Here is a 15,263-nt window from a genome sequence, read left to right as displayed (position 1 = left end):
TGACTTTCTCCTATCAGAGCTGTTTAACAAGTCCACTTTATACATGCTTATTAATCTATCACGCTTATCAGTGGCTCATGGTTGCTTAAAGCCTATGTCTGAACTTGAGCACAGAGGCAGAGCATCATTCATCTTGGCAGCAGCTCCAGGATGACAAACTCCACTTTCTCTGCATCAAGACAGCTCATAGCTTTTTAACAGTGTCTTTCTGTCCTCATACTTCTATACATTCTTCTGTAATAGATAACTATACGCTATCATTGTAATCAATTTACACTATAGCTCAAAAGTTTGAAGTCAATTTTCACCTGGTTTATAATCATGTGATTGGTCCACACACCAGTGTCTAAAAAAATGCTCATTTTTATCTGTGTCTATCATCAAAATTTGAGTTGATTGCAATCTCTCCCTAACAAGTTCACTTTATTGCGTGCTCATCAATCTCCTCTACAGCTCAGCTAACTGAAGGCAGTTAGAAACGTCTTTTTTTCTTAAAAAAAAACAAGATTCTTTTTTATATTTTGTAAATTGGTTTTGAATGCAAATAAATATAATTGCTTAAAACTTGCATTGATCACCAATTATGATTAATGTTTGATAAAATATTTGCTGGTGTATGGATGCAACAATAATGGTGGTGTGTGGATTACAACAATAATAGCGAGTGTGCAGATTATATTACCTTCCCTCAGTTTATCACATTAAATCTCATCTTACTAGTGACCCAGCAGTTTTTCCAAATACAGCTGCACTAACCAACATCATTTTTTCAAGTAATATAAAAATCATTTTTATATATTACCTTTTTAAACATCCCATTTTTTCTTTCTAATGTCATTAAATCAAGTTTGCACATTTGTATAACAACATTTGGACCTCCAGATCTTTTTAGCTTTTAGTTTTTTCTCAGTGTCACACATGGATTAGTTTTCGTCTCTTTCAATAAGAAAGTCAAATCTTCAGACATTAAAGCAATCTTTGTTTCTTTCAATCATCCTAATATTTTTAATCTCCTGTAATATAATTGCAGTTAACCAGAGCTTAGCTACTCTGATCTACAGTGATTTGGGGGGTTTGGATTTGTTTTTCACAGGTGCAGAGCCTTTTTCTACAAAATTAAGAATAAACTGCATTTTTTTAAAAGTACCATTAACTATGTAGACTGACAAGTAACTAAACATGTAACACAGTGATCAGTAGAGAAGAAAGAAAATAACCCATTTCAACATTTCTAGTTCAGATCAAAATTATTGTTCTGATTAAGGAAACAGTAAATTTGGCCACGTTATTGTCCTGATCCTCCAATTTTCCCTTTCCAATGTGACTAAATAAAATTCAACTTTTTTTTTTTTTTAAATAAAAGCAGATGAACACCCAGATATTTCTTACACTAAGAATCCTCCAACAACCTTTCAAAAGAAACATTTTTTGTCTTTCCTCAATTTTGAGAGTAACTGAAGCCACAAACCTGAAGCTCGAGACCCCAAACTAACCAAATTTAATGTTTCCTTAATCAGCACAGTAATTTTTAACTCTTTGTGTGTTATGTTTACTCACAGTTTTGATGCTTGCTTCTTCGACTTGATCCACGATTAGCTCTTCACCATCGCTCTGCTGTTTCTCTCTCCTCATGCTTCTCCTTCATGCGTCCTGTCCTCAAATATAATCCAACCTGCCTCCTTGTTTCCTCCTTGACTTGTATTAGCAAAATTTCCAGTTAAATTAAGAGAAATCCAGAAAAGTTTTCCTGCTTCAAAAGCTCTTCCAGTTGCCTGTCTTCTTGTCCTCCTTTAAATGTGCATTTTTCTACATTTGTATTTATTTGACTTCATATTGCCATGACAACATAGCACAGAGCATCATGGTAGATTAAGGCAGGGGGTTCTGTCCTCTGCAGAAATGCTGGTGTTCCATAGTGATGTAAAAGTATGTTAATAATCTTTAAACAGACACTCACTGATCCTGTAAGAGCAGGAATTTAACTACAAACCCTCACAGTCCCCATCAGCATAGCTGGACTGGCCATCGGGCATACCGGGCATTTGCCCGGTGGGCCGATGGTCATTTTTCGTTTTAAATGGGCCAATGTTTTGTTGTTGTCTTTTTTTCGTAACCGAGTAAACAGTGAAAGGTGGCGGATTGGACAGATGCTGGCAGACGTGTAAAAATAACTCAATTGTTTGGTAGTGGCTATGGTGGAGCTTTCACAGATTCAGTAAAATTAGCAAGTGGTGGAGGCCAGCAGGTGGATGGGGGAAAGGACTGGAGGTGGAGAGACCCAAGGCGGCCACCAGTCCGACTGTCAGGTGAAATGAGCTTCAGGTAAGAAGTTATGACCTGCAGTCTATCTGGGTCAAACCAAGTTTAGGTGTAGTTTATTTTCGTTGTGCTAACTTGTGCTAACGTTGTGCTACAGTCAGTTACAATAACTGGTACTGTGTACTAGCTAGCATGATGGAGTTTCTGTACAGTTGGGTGGGTGCTATGATGTTACTGGTGAACTTTATTTTATTCATAAGGTTACTTAGTAGAGTTGCCAACCGTGCCATAAAAAACGGAATCCTCTGGTATTCAGAGTTAATATTATGCGGTTTGTATTGAGCTGAAAATAAACGCGATTTGTCCCGTACTTCAGCTACAATAAAAAAAGACACAAAGCTGGAGTTATTCTGTGTCTTTACGCTGTCAGCTGCCTCTTCTTCTCTCACTCTCCCCCCTCCCTCTCCTGCTGCTACTTCAATCATGAAACTGATCAATGATCAGCTGATCGGCGTTTCTGCCACAAGTCCTGTCTCTCTTGCTTGTTTATCTCCCGCTTTGCGCCAGAAAGAGGAAACTAGCGGAGGTCGCGTTAAACAGCAGAAGCGCCTTTAAACTTGATAAGCTGTTGTTAGAATTTATTTAATATTACTTTCTAGTATCAGCTGATGTTTGTTGGAGCCACAGCTGTAAAAGCTGCTGGTCATGATATCGGTTTGGTTATCTGGTGAGAGGGAAACATGAAGATGAAACCAGGAGATGTCCTTACTGAATCATCAGAGCTGAACAGGTGATGGAGAAACAGGTTTGTGGTAAATAAATAGTTGATGAAAATATCACTAAATCTGTCATTTATTATTTTTAATATTCAGTAATGGTCATGTCTCACCTCTAGTCTTCTCTGTCTTAATTTCAGGTTTCCACCATATGTTGTAGATAGTTCAGGAAGTTAACTCAACCAAGCAGTCTTTGGGTTTCGGCTAAGTACTGTTTAGAATAGCAGAATAGGGAGGATGGTGTAGGTTTAAGTTTATTAGATTGATACATATGTACCAACAAGACAGTGTACATCACTGTCACAACGACGTTTGTTTTCATTCAAAGGCTTTATGGTTTTTCCTATAATACCTGGTGGGCTGGTCTCTAGTCAAAATGCCCGGGCTGATTTTTTGTCCCAGTCCAGCTCTGCTGTGGGGTAGTCCAGTTTACTGAAGAACGCCTCAGGCTGTCCAATAAATATAAATATCATGCTTTATTGCAGCTTGAAAAACTCCATGCCCTTGGCTACAAACCAGCACTGCTTCTTGGGAAGAAGAGCAAAAAAGGAGAACTCGGATATGAAATATTAACCCCTGGCTGCAGACTAACAGCCTATGTTCAGGAATCCCTTCAGAGGATGGGCTGATGTTATGAGTACCTTTGTAAAGGTAAGATTCAGATCCTGCAGTTTTAAAGTTACGATTTATGTTTAGTGTCTAAAAATATTTTCTTATGTTTACCTGTTAGAAGACCATTTTACTGTAAAAACAGAAATTCAATCATCAATCCTTCTCCCATTTTCACATAAGCAGCACATCATTTATAAGTGTTGGTTTCTTCCTCAGCAGTAGTTAACAACATATGGTGGCTTATTTTTCCTTTCCAAATCTTGAGTGACAGCCACTTTTGCTGCTGTCACGCTTAAAGATAGAAAGAAAGCAAAGTTATCAAAAGACTGATCTGCAGATTGCAGCTACTTAGACAACTGACAATCTGTTTGTGCCTGTTTTCTTCCTTCATTGATATATGTGTAACTGATACATGTGATGTGTAACTGATACATGTGATGTGTAACTGATACATGTGATGTGTGAATGAGAATCTATGTTAATTAAAGTAGTATTAAAGTACTTACACACTGTAAATGGCATAAAATCAAGTGATGGTGTAGCTTAATAAAATAGTGATGGGTATAGATAACGTTGCATCGGAACCTTTGTGGATATTTAAATGTTAGTAATCTGGGCAGAAATGATCACATTTTACTTTAGTTTGTTTAAAGAGCACATTGTACACGGGCCTTGAAGAAAAGGTATGTAGTCTTAAGCACGATGTTTTGGTGGAGTCAGGGGTCTGTAGCATTTTGCACTTCCAGTAGACTGACGTTTGGTCATCATCATCATCATCATCACTGAGTCACAACATCTTCTCCTTCACCCTCACACTTTAACTCTACTCTGTTCCCTTTCATACGTCATATATACTTAGTCTGCTACAAACCAGGAGGCGTAAAGCAGGATAAAGTTCAAAGTTTGACCCATTGTGTAAACTAACTCGAATGATCAACAACCAGGAGGAGGCAACGATTATGGAGCCACGGGAGGTGAGGACCACGCAGGTGGAGGAAGTGAGGAATGTGTTGGAGAAGATTGAGCTCAACAAGGGACAGGATGACCCACTGAGCACTTCAGAGGGGCAAGTGGAGCACGCAGGCAACAAGACCAGCAAAGGTGATTTGTATGTTTGTATGTATTGTATGCTTTATATTTGGAGTCCAGGCTGAATTTTAGAGGAGTACCTGATGGCTGAAACAACAGTAATTTATGTTGCCTGACCAAGGATCAAGGAACATGTATTTTACACCAGTTGATACATGTACAGTCAAATCTATTGAATGTTGATATGATTACATTTAATGTAACCATTTAAAATGATTTTGTTTTTGTTTTTCTCCTAAAATCACATACGTCAACACAGGATCCACCAGGGGGAGAGTTTTTGGTGAAAGCCACAAAAAGACAAAGATGGGTATGTCATTGTTTGTGGAAGTATTTAGAATAGTTTGATACACTGTAGTAGAGTGTGTATGGTAGTGTATGGTAGATTCGATTCAAGGAACATTATCATATGCAGATGAAAACAAAAGTTGTGCGATCTCTGAAAGTGTTTTGTTTATTTGCTTTTTGTTTGTTTATTGTTTATGAAACTGGTGACTTGGCTGTGATCTTCAGTCCCAGAAGCATCAAGATCCAGACCTAAGAAGAAAAGGCCACTAGTAAGTATGCTTTTGCTAATGCTTTTAATCACCACAGCTCATTTCATTCAGTACAAATACCTGTAGATATGTGATGATTCCAAGTTTACATTACACTAATGGCAGGAAACTGCATACATGTGTCACCTTATACACATACCACATACTATAGAATTCAGTCCCCTTTGCTTTTTGCAGTCTTATTGCAATATATAAGTACTTTTAACAGATGAATCAAGTACAGTTAAATGCATTCACTCCAGTAAAAATGCTTCTAACACAATGCTGTTGCAAGCAGCAGATTTTCTTTTTCTGTTGTCGATGTAGATTAGATAGAACGTTATTAATCCCTCGGGTGGTTCCTCTGGGAAATTCAGTTTCCAGTATCAGAACACTGACAGAAGTTGCATATTACAGAGTTAGAATATCAGGACGGGACCAGGTTGGTGGGGGTCAAACAGCAGATCCAGTCATGCAGTGATAATTCATATTTAATGCAGCAGCATTTTGTTAGAAATGTGTAAACGATTGTATTCTAATCACATTGGCTAATTTTATATGCATATATAAATAAAAGGTATTTTTTATTATGTCAACAGTCCTCCAACAGCATCCAGGAAGTACTGTCCTATTCCCATGCCTCTGTCCAAACCAGGCGAGTGTTTCCATGTCACTTCAATGTGTTCTTTGCCATCAATAATTTTATGTTGATTTTTTGTTACATAAGCATGCCTCATGTGTCCTTCCACTTTTTTTCCCTTGTCATTTCTCGCCTCCTTTGGATTGTGTTTTTCGTCTCTTATTCAATCATTCCTCACAATTTATATAATCCTCTTACCCAACTCTGTCTCCTTCCTCTTCTTTTCCCCTTCAATCTCTCTCACCGTTCATCAATATCGCACATCCAGACTATACCCGTAAGATAGAGTTGATCCGCTACCTCATGAGCGGCTATGTGAACGGCAAAGTGTTGGACACGCTGTCCGAGCACACCGACTCCCTGGCGTCCTCTGCTCTGGCCAGTCTGGAGGACGAGGCTGACCAGCTCTCTCACTTCCCCTTCCTCCCCACTCTGAGATATTTTCAGTCTGGAAAGATGAATCTGTTGGGCTTTAGGCTGCTTCTCAAGGTTCAAGGTTCTTTATTTGTCACATGCATAGACAAGTATACACAAGTATAACACACAGTGAAATGTAGCCTGACACGCTCCTCGACATGTGCAAAAATGGGGGGGGGGGGGGGGGGGGTAGACAAAGAACATTATATATATATATATATATATAAATCGTATATACATTGGGTGAATGTGCAGTAGTAGCAGCAAGCAGGTGAATTCTGTACATTAATATGAATAGACATCTGACTATTTTACAGAATAGACAATATAAACATATTTAAAATTAAAGGAATTTGGAATGTACATTGTGCCTTGGTTTAGAGTGTCTGGAAGAGAGTCCTGTCTCAGTCAATTATAGATGATGTGAGAGGGCGGGTGTGTGTGTGTTTAGGGCCCGGATGGCTTGGGGATAGAAGCTCCTCTTGAGTCTCTCTGTCCTTGCCCGGATGATGCGGAACCTTCTACCAGATTGCAGAAGTTGGAACAGTTTGTTGCCAGGATGGGACGGGTCCTTCAGTATCTGCGTTGCTCTAGTCCGGCATCTCCTGGTGTAGGTGTCCTGAAGCGGGGGGAGAGCAATCCTGCAGCAGCGTTCTGCTGTACGGATCACTCTCTGGAGAGCTTTTTGGTCCTTCACACAGCTGTTTCCAAACCACGATGTCATGTTCTGTGTGAGGATGCTCTCCACAGCGCCTGTATAGAAAATCCTGAGGATCTTTGGAGAGACCCTGAACTTCCTCAGTTGTCGTAGGTGATACAGGCACTGCCTAGCCTTTTTGGTCTGGACCTGAATGTGGGCAGCCCATGTCAGGTCTGAGGAGATGTGGACACCAAGATATTTGAAGGACTGCACCCTCTCCACTGGAGCTCCATTGATGATAATGGGCTTGTAGTCTCTGTGCTGACCCCTTCTGAAGTCCACCACCAGCTCCTTGGTCTTGCCGACGTTCAGCTGGAGGTGGTTGTCCTGGCACCATGATGCCAGATTCTTCACTTCATCCATGTAGGCCGCCTCATCGTTGTTGGAGATGGCACCCAACACCACTGTGTCGTCAGCAAACTTCACAATGGTGTTGGAGCCATGGGTGGCCACACAGTCTGAAGTGTAGAGGGAGTAGAGCAGTGGCGAGAGGACACATCCCTGAGGTGCTCCTGTGTTGATGGTGATGCTGTTAGAGACGCATCTACCCACCCTCACCACCTGAGTTCTGCCAGTGAGGAAGTCCAACACCCATGCACATAGACGGCTGTTAAGTCCCAGATCCCTGAGCTTTGTGAACAGTCTGCAGGGCACTATTGTGTTAAACGCTGAACTGTAATCAACAAACAGCATTCGCACATAGTTACCCTGTTTCTTGTCCACGTGGCTGAGGGTGGTGTGCAGGACGTGGGCGATGGCATCCTCTGTGGATCTGTTGGATCGGTAGGCGAACTGCAGCGAATCTGTGGTGTCTGGGATGGAGGAGGAGATGATGTTCTTCAGCAGCCTCTCAAACACCTTCATTACTACCGAGGTCAGTGCAACTGGCCGGTAATCGTTCAGGGATGAGGGTTTGCTGTTCTTGGGCGCAGGGATAATGGTGGATCTTTTGAAGCATGTGGGGACCACAGACTTCGCCAGGGACTCGTTGAAGATGTAAGTGAACACACCTGCTAGCTGGTCAGCACAGCAGTGCAGCAGACGGCCGGTGATGCCGTCTGGCCCCGCCGCTTTCCTTGTGTTCACTCTCCTCAATGCCGCTCGGACGTCATGTTCCGCGATGCTGGTTACCGGTCTCTCGCTGATGACGTCACTGTCCTCGGTATTCAGGCGGTAGATAGCGTTAGCCGCCTGGCTAACCTCGAAACGGGCGTAGAACTGATTCAGCTCGTTGGTGAATGCAGAGTCGGCGTTGATCGGCGCAGTGTCCCTGGCTTTGTAGTCCGTAATGGTGCGTAGTCCGTGCCACATACTCCGTGTGTCGCCCTGGTGGAAGCGGGACTCCACACGCTCCCGGTACCGGCGTTTGGCATCTCTCACCGCGCGCCGCACGCCGTATGAGGCCGCTTTGTAGGCGCTCATATCGCCAGTGGCGAGACCCGCGTTGTAGGAGGCGGTCCTGGCGTTTACTGCAGTGCGGATCGATCTGTCCATCCACGGTTTCTGGTTTGGGAATGTGGTGACCCTCGCAGTGGGGATAATCTCCTCCGCTAGCATATTGACGAAGCATACTGCTACTTCCGTAAACTTGTTGATGTCGACTGCGCATGCTCTGAACATGTCCCAGTCGACGTCGTTGAGTGCGTCCTGTAGCGTAGCTTCTGATTGGGCAGTCCACCGTTTTACCTCCCTCGTGGTTACGTCTTCCCTCCGTATGTTTTGTTTATACTGGGGAATGAGGAAGATGGCGTTGTGGTCAGACTTTCCAAAAGCCGGGTGTGAGACAGCTTTGTAGCCCTGCTTGTATGGTGTGTAGCAGTGATCCAAAATTCGATCCCCTCTCGTTGGACACGAGACATGCTGGTAAAAGTTTGGCATGACTTGTCTGAGGTTCGCTTTATTAAAGTCTCCTGCTACAATGAGGGCTGCGCCCGGGTCCTTGTTTTGAAGCGAGCTCAGCACATCATGTAATTCGGACAAAGCCATACCTGTGTCCGCTTGGGGTGGGATGTAGACCACCGTGGCGATGACCGAGGTGAATTCACGGGGCAGATAGAAAGGGCGGCACTTAATGATCAGGAACTCCAGATGTGGCGAGCAGCCGCTGGAGAGAGTAGAAATGCTCCTGGCATCACACCACTTTCTGTTTACCATGAAACACACTCCTCCACCTTTGGTTTTGTTCGACTCTGCCGTTCTGTCCGCGCGGAGCACAAAGAATGAATCCGACGGAGTTACGGCACGGTCCGGCACGGTCCGGCACGGTGGGGGTCAGCCATGTCTCCGTGAAGCACAGAATGTTGCAGTCCCTCATGTCACGTTGGAAGGTGACCCTTGCTCTTAGGTCATCGAGCTTGTTCTCCATGGATTGTACGTTGGCCAGTAGGATACTGGGCAGTGGTGCGCGATGCGCCTGCTGTCTCAGTCTGTTCCTAATGCCAGCGCGGTTCCCCCGGCGCTTCTTTGTTCTGCGCCTTGGATGAGCGGCCCGTCCTCTGTAAGCAGTTCATGCTGTAGCTGTAGCTGATGGACCAAAAAATTACATTTCATATTTTAGACATTCAGCTGCTGACTCTGAAGCCAACAGGCTCTTGAGTGTGGATGGTTGTGTTGGTACTGGATGCTGTGATAAAACAGCTGTTCTGATCTGTCTTCATTCATGCCTGTCGATATTAAGCCTCCTAAGCTCCAAACCAGTAAAAGCGATCTTTGGAGGCAACACCCTTTTTAGTACTTTTCTGTATTTGTTTGTGATTGTGTGACACTGAACCATAGTGCTATGTATATCCTCTGTAACACTCAGATGTTTCCAGATCAATGTTTCCCCCCTCAGCTGTTTCTCACTATAAAGTCTTACCTCAGTAACAATGAGGCCAATGAGGCACCAGCAGAGCATATCTGGCTCTCAGTCTGTGGCTGATAGTGCCCCCTGCTGTTAATAACAGGAACAGTGCAACCTTGTATAGAGCTCATAGTGATGGTCTTACGATTGTTGCTGCAAGGCAGTCATTTGTATCCATGTGTGCTGTATATTCTGAGCATATGCAGTTATGTGAGCTCTCAGGTTTTATGTATCAGGACATAATTTAAAAAAAACAATCAGGTCCTTAGTAGGTCTTAATATGAGGTAAATGCAACCTCAGATGAACAACACATAACACATTATACCAGGTCATTATTTATTTAACAAACACTGAGCCGAAATTCAGATGTGGTGTTTAAAAAACTAAGTACATCCAAGACTATTTCCATAATTAGTTAAGAGGGTCAGTATCAGCCAAGTGCTAATCAAATGCAATAGATCATCAGTAAGTGTAACCACTACTGTCAGTTTGCTGGTGTGGCGTATTCAGGTAAGTGGTAACATAGTGAGGATTAGAGAAGCAGTTGTTGATACCCACGAATGTGGGAAGGCTTTGAAGTCCATCATTTTACAGCAAGAAAGATTATTTGCAAGTTAAAAAATTCAAAGACTGTTTCCAATCTTACCAGGAGTGGACGTCCCAGAAAATTCACCCCACACATCTGAGGCTCTACAGGCCACAGTTAGCATGCTAAATGTTGGAGTTCATGGCAGTGCAATTAGAAAAAGACTCAACAAATATGGCCTGTTTGGAAAGGCTTCCAGGAGAAACCATTTTCCCTCTAAATACAACATGGCAGCATGGGTTAGGTTTGCAAAGTTGAAAACCTAAGCCCTAATGCACAGCTTCAACATTGGTGAAAACCAAACACGGCATATCAGACAAACAGGTCATACCAACGGTTTTGCTTGGGTGATGATTATTTGAGCTTTTTTGCTGCCAAAGAACCTGCAAAGTGTCCAGGTCACTGAGTGAGCCATGAAGTACTCTAGAGTCAAAGAGATCATCGTTGGGTCAGTGACTCCAGAGCGCAGCAGCAAAGCAACAACAGAGTGGTGCTGCAGTGGCTCAAAGTTGAGACTTCAACATGATTGAACGTTAAGAAAGCTGTGAATGAATAAATATCTGCAAACTTTAATGAACCGAAGAAACATTGTAAAGACAAATGGGCCAGAAATCCATCCACACTGCTGTGAAACACTAATAAAAAATGATTACCTCAAGTTTTTGCTGCTAAAGTTGGTTCCATCAGCTGCTGAATCACAGGTATAATGATGATGTGGTGTAATAATCTAGATCCAGATCCTTAAACTGCTTTTTCACGTGTCTGTAAATGAATTTCTTTCTTATCATTGTCCCGATTGGTGTCGGCTGACACTTGACACTCTGTGGCTCCTGATTTGTCTGTTGTCAAGGTCTCACCTCAGTGCAATTCCTCACGTTTTGTCATGATTAAAGGATGAATGTGAACACCGCTTCAGTCACTGCGTTCACTTCTTGATATGTCAGAACTGTGCTCACGTCACTCACTTTTTTTAACAACATGACACACTGCTGTAAACAGAGACCCTGTAATGTTAGCACCAAGTAGGACTTCATAAAAAATAATGCTGTCAAGCTAACTTTTCCTCTTTCTGTCTTTTTCAGCACTTTCTATCGCTTTGAGGCAGTGTGGGACAGCTCCCTGCACAACTCCCTCCTGCTCAACTGCGTAACTCCCTATGGAGAGAAGATCTACATGACCTTATCTGCGTATCTGGAGGTCAGCCGCTGCTCCGCCGTGTTGTACCTGTTTTTTTACGTGTTTTTAAGTCTCTTGATGTCATCGTGTCTAACACACACCCTTTATCTCCTCTTTACAGCTGGACCATTGCATCCAGCCTGCCATTATCACCAAAGACATCTGCATGGTCTTTTACTCCCGAGACGCCAAGTTGTCCCCACCCCGTTCTCTCAAGAACCTCTTTGGGACTGAATACTCCAAAACTCCTGACTGGTAAATCTGGGCTGCTGCACTGTGGCCATCTCTGTTTCACAATCAAAGATATCTGCCCTGTTACAAAGTTTCCTTCTTTCCTTAGATAGCCTCATCCTAGAGCACCAGTGGGAGCTAGAGAAGATGGAGCAGCTGCAGGAGGTGGGGCCTTAAAAGATTTATAAAGAAATGAATCTCTGTTTAATGTCGTAGAGGGAAAAAAGACTTTTCAACTCAAAGACCAAAGTGCTATTCTAAAAAGGGTTTTTTAGAGTACAGACTTTACATGACTAACCCTCCCCTCTTCTCCCCACCTCACATTCGTCCCCATCTTTCGTCCAGGTGGATGAAAAGACCCGTCACCTTCTGGCGCTGAGAGAGAAGCTGGGAGAGGCGGCTCCCGTGGGAACAGCTCCCACCACCAAGTCCCTGAGCGAGTCTCTGTCCCCCAGCGTGAGCTGGGGCACTCTGTCCACGTCCACCTCCATCTCCTTGCAGATCTCAAGCACCACCTTTGAAAGCGCCATCAGGCCGAGCGAGAGCAGCGGCTACGATTCCGCTGACATGGAGAGCTGGTGGATCGTGAGAAGGAGCTGGCCACCAAGGTGAGAAAAACGTCGGAGGCAGGATAGACGTAAAACTCTCCCTGCAGATCTAAGCTGGCGAGGCGGCGCGGCGGCCTGACGACGAACTGATCGGGCGGAGCGGTACGCGGGAAAACCACCGCTTCCATCCTTTCTGAAAAGCCTTTGAAAATACAGAAAATACCAAGTGTTAAAACTTATTCATCATTGTGATTCTTGATGGTTTTCTCTTGTAAGTAGACTTGTGGCTTAAGTCTCTTTTCATGCGACTCAAACCTTTAAGTTCCACAGAACTTTTGCCTCCCCGCTTCCCTCCAGCAACCCCGCTGCCAGCTCAGCTTTCCTCCTCTCTATTCCCTCCCCTCAGCTTTTTGTCTTTTGAAGTTCATTTACGTACATGTTATTGTATTAGTAATGCTATACTGTACATAGAGACAGAATATGACATGAAGGGCTACTGACCACAGAAAAGTAAAAGGTAACTGGGCCTAAAGACTAACTGGAGACAAACAAGCTTTCTGTGATTCTATTTGTGTTTTTGTGGCAATCTTGGATATCTTAGCTTGTCTCATTACTGTCATATATGTCCTATCATTAAAACACTGGCTTCTAACAACTAACAGTGTCTTGAAAATAATTTCATAAATAAACAAATAATATGGATGCATGACTCAAATGCATGACTTTTAACTTGTCTATTTTTTAGGCTGAACACTGCTGCTAATGTGACTTAGGTAAATGGTTTCAGGCTCTCCCCTCCTGACTTTGAGAAAGGTTCAGGATCAGAAAATGTGTGACTCACAGGTGCTGTAGCGTATGGCCACAGCTTCACTCTGAGCTCCATCTCCATAGAGTGCAGACAGTGATATCTCATACTCCTTAAGACACAGGACAACAGTTTATTGAGATATTGTATTTTTTTACTTCATAATATGTACTCCAACAATCCAATAGTTCTTCCCCACCTGTCTCAGGTCGCCTCCACTTAGTGAGGTAAGAAACATCATCATCAGCTGCAACTTCCCAACGCACTGTGATGTCACTGTCTGAGAAATTAGTTACCCTAAGGTCAGAAGGAGGAGGCACCTTCGCTAGAAGAAAAGAATAATGTGTATGGGAATTTTTTAAAAATGAGAAAGCTACATTTTGACATCTTTCATTATTAATAACATTTACAGTACTGTGCAAAAGTCGTGAGCCACACGCTGAAGTATTTCTTTGGACATTATCTGGTTTTTCCACTCCTTTTTAGTCCAGTTCTTGTACCTGACCATTTTCTGAGTAATGTTTTTTGTTTGTTTGTTTTTTGTTTGTGTAAACACTTTGCACTGACCATTATTGGAGAATTAAAAAGCACCTAAGTCGAGGAATGTGTGTGCACATAACAGAAAACTTGGGAAAGAACCAATTTTAAATCTTTAAGCACTTTGTTACTAGCAGCCTGTCACAAAAACACATTTTGTATAGTGTTTTTTTTTTTTTTTTTATCTTGTGAATAAAATGTATACAAATGTGTGTGATTATTCACAATGTGTTAGTGTGTAATCACCCTGAGACATGCATGCCTGTCTGCTAGCGTCAGATCTAAAGCCATTTCTGATTTGGAGATGCAGGCTGCAGATTCTGTCCAGATGATCCCAGCTCTCATCACTAAACATCCAGTCTTCACTTATCAAATGTGTAAAATTCAAGGCTGGTCCTTAAAAGCTCCCAACAACGCAAAAACTGCATAGCCACACAAGTCCCAGCGTTTGCCACCGCAGCAGCAGCAGCTGTGAAAAGAAAGTGGCGAAAGGATGAATGAGTCTGTGCTTATCGGCTTTCCGCTCTCCCCCAAGCAGGCGTTGTTCTTGGTAGCCATGACAACGGAGATAGTCCCAGCTTTATAAATAAAGGCCCCAACAGCCCAAAAAAGAAAAAAAACACTGGGATTCCCTGCGCAGACCAGGAATCCCCCTAGCAGACCGAAGCTACAGAGAGGATTGGGAGTGAGTGAGTATCGAACTGACGCCTGTCTGTGCTTCAACCTGCCAGGGGCCGGCAAGTGCTCTGCGCCACCTGCCGGCAGTGGAATTGGTGCAAATTTGATATATTTGACTTCTCTGTTTTTCTCTCTCTGAATTCTTTTTGAAAAGGAAAAATAATAATTTTAATGTGAGGCAAAACATGTATGGTGCTCAGTAAAGATGACACACCGACCCACTTCTTTTTTTGTTTTTTTTTTTGTTTGAGAAAGTTTGTTTTCATATTAAACCAGTGTCAGTGACGTCATTCTACGTGACTACCACAGGTAAAGAAAAGGCTGAATCTGTAGATCTTTTTCTTTTATTTTTGTCTAAAACACAAGAGATAAAAAATTAAAAAACAAAACACAGGGAAACATGGGAAATAATGTTTTGTCAGGCAATGACTTGTTGGCACAAGAAGAGTGGTCCTTGGTAGCCATGACAACAAGGAGGTCTGTTTGTTGCTGGCAGGTAAAAGAAAAAAAAGCAAAGAAAAGAAAAAAGTCAGGGGAAGCCCAGGCTGAACAGGGGTCATCCCTTGGGATTTTCACTCCAAGATCGCCCTCCTGCACCTCCCCCTAGCAGGTGAACATACAGAGGCAGGTGAGCCGAGGGCTCGAACCCGGGCCTGTATGTTGCTAGCCTGCTGGCCCGCCACATGTGGCCACATGAGGGGCTAAGAGAGCAGGGAAAATTCTTCTATTTAAAGAGCACTACGTGCACATGGCGCGATCAGCCTTTTCCATTAGCTGGAGACCACACATTTTTGCACTCAAATACTCACCAAATTTTACACACTCACACC

General features: G+C 43.0%; 1 protein-coding gene across 1 annotated transcript; it reads left to right on the top strand.

Moving 5' to 3' along the window:
• Positions 1-4,664: 4,664 nt before the first annotated feature.
• Positions 4,665-13,072, top strand: LOC146360570 (kinesin-like protein KIF1B). The gene is made up of 8 exons (XM_084922748.1): positions 4,665-4,748; positions 4,996-5,046; positions 5,250-5,293; positions 5,872-5,927; positions 11,541-11,655; positions 11,756-11,889; positions 11,975-12,030; positions 12,211-13,072. Coding segments are annotated over exons 2-7 (354 nt in total). The 5' UTR covers positions 4,665-4,748; positions 4,996-5,042; the 3' UTR covers positions 11,976-12,030; positions 12,211-13,072.
• The last annotated feature ends 2,191 nt before the right edge of the window (positions 13,073-15,263 follow it).

The sequence above is a fragment of the Perissodus microlepis genome, unplaced genomic scaffold (assembly GCF_051167445.1).
Source record: "Perissodus microlepis isolate ML-2025 ecotype Zambia unplaced genomic scaffold, ASM5116744v1 scaffold_24, whole genome shotgun sequence".
In the NCBI taxonomy this organism is placed as follows: domain Eukaryota; kingdom Metazoa; phylum Chordata; class Actinopteri; order Cichliformes; family Cichlidae; genus Perissodus; species Perissodus microlepis.
This window is presented reverse-complemented; position numbering and strand designations above follow the sequence as displayed.

What these genes read in the sequence shown, in the direction of transcription:
- LOC146360570 (XM_084922748.1), top strand. An exon ending in CATGCCTCTGTCCAAACCAG is followed by an intron (nt 5,928 to 11,540) that starts GCGAGTGTTTCC and finishes TGTCTTTTTCAG; the next exon opens with CACTTTCTATCGCTTTGAGG. An exon ending in CCTTATCTGCGTATCTGGAG is followed by an intron (nt 11,656 to 11,755) that starts GTCAGCCGCTGC and finishes TCCTCTTTACAG; the next exon opens with CTGGACCATTGCATCCAGCC.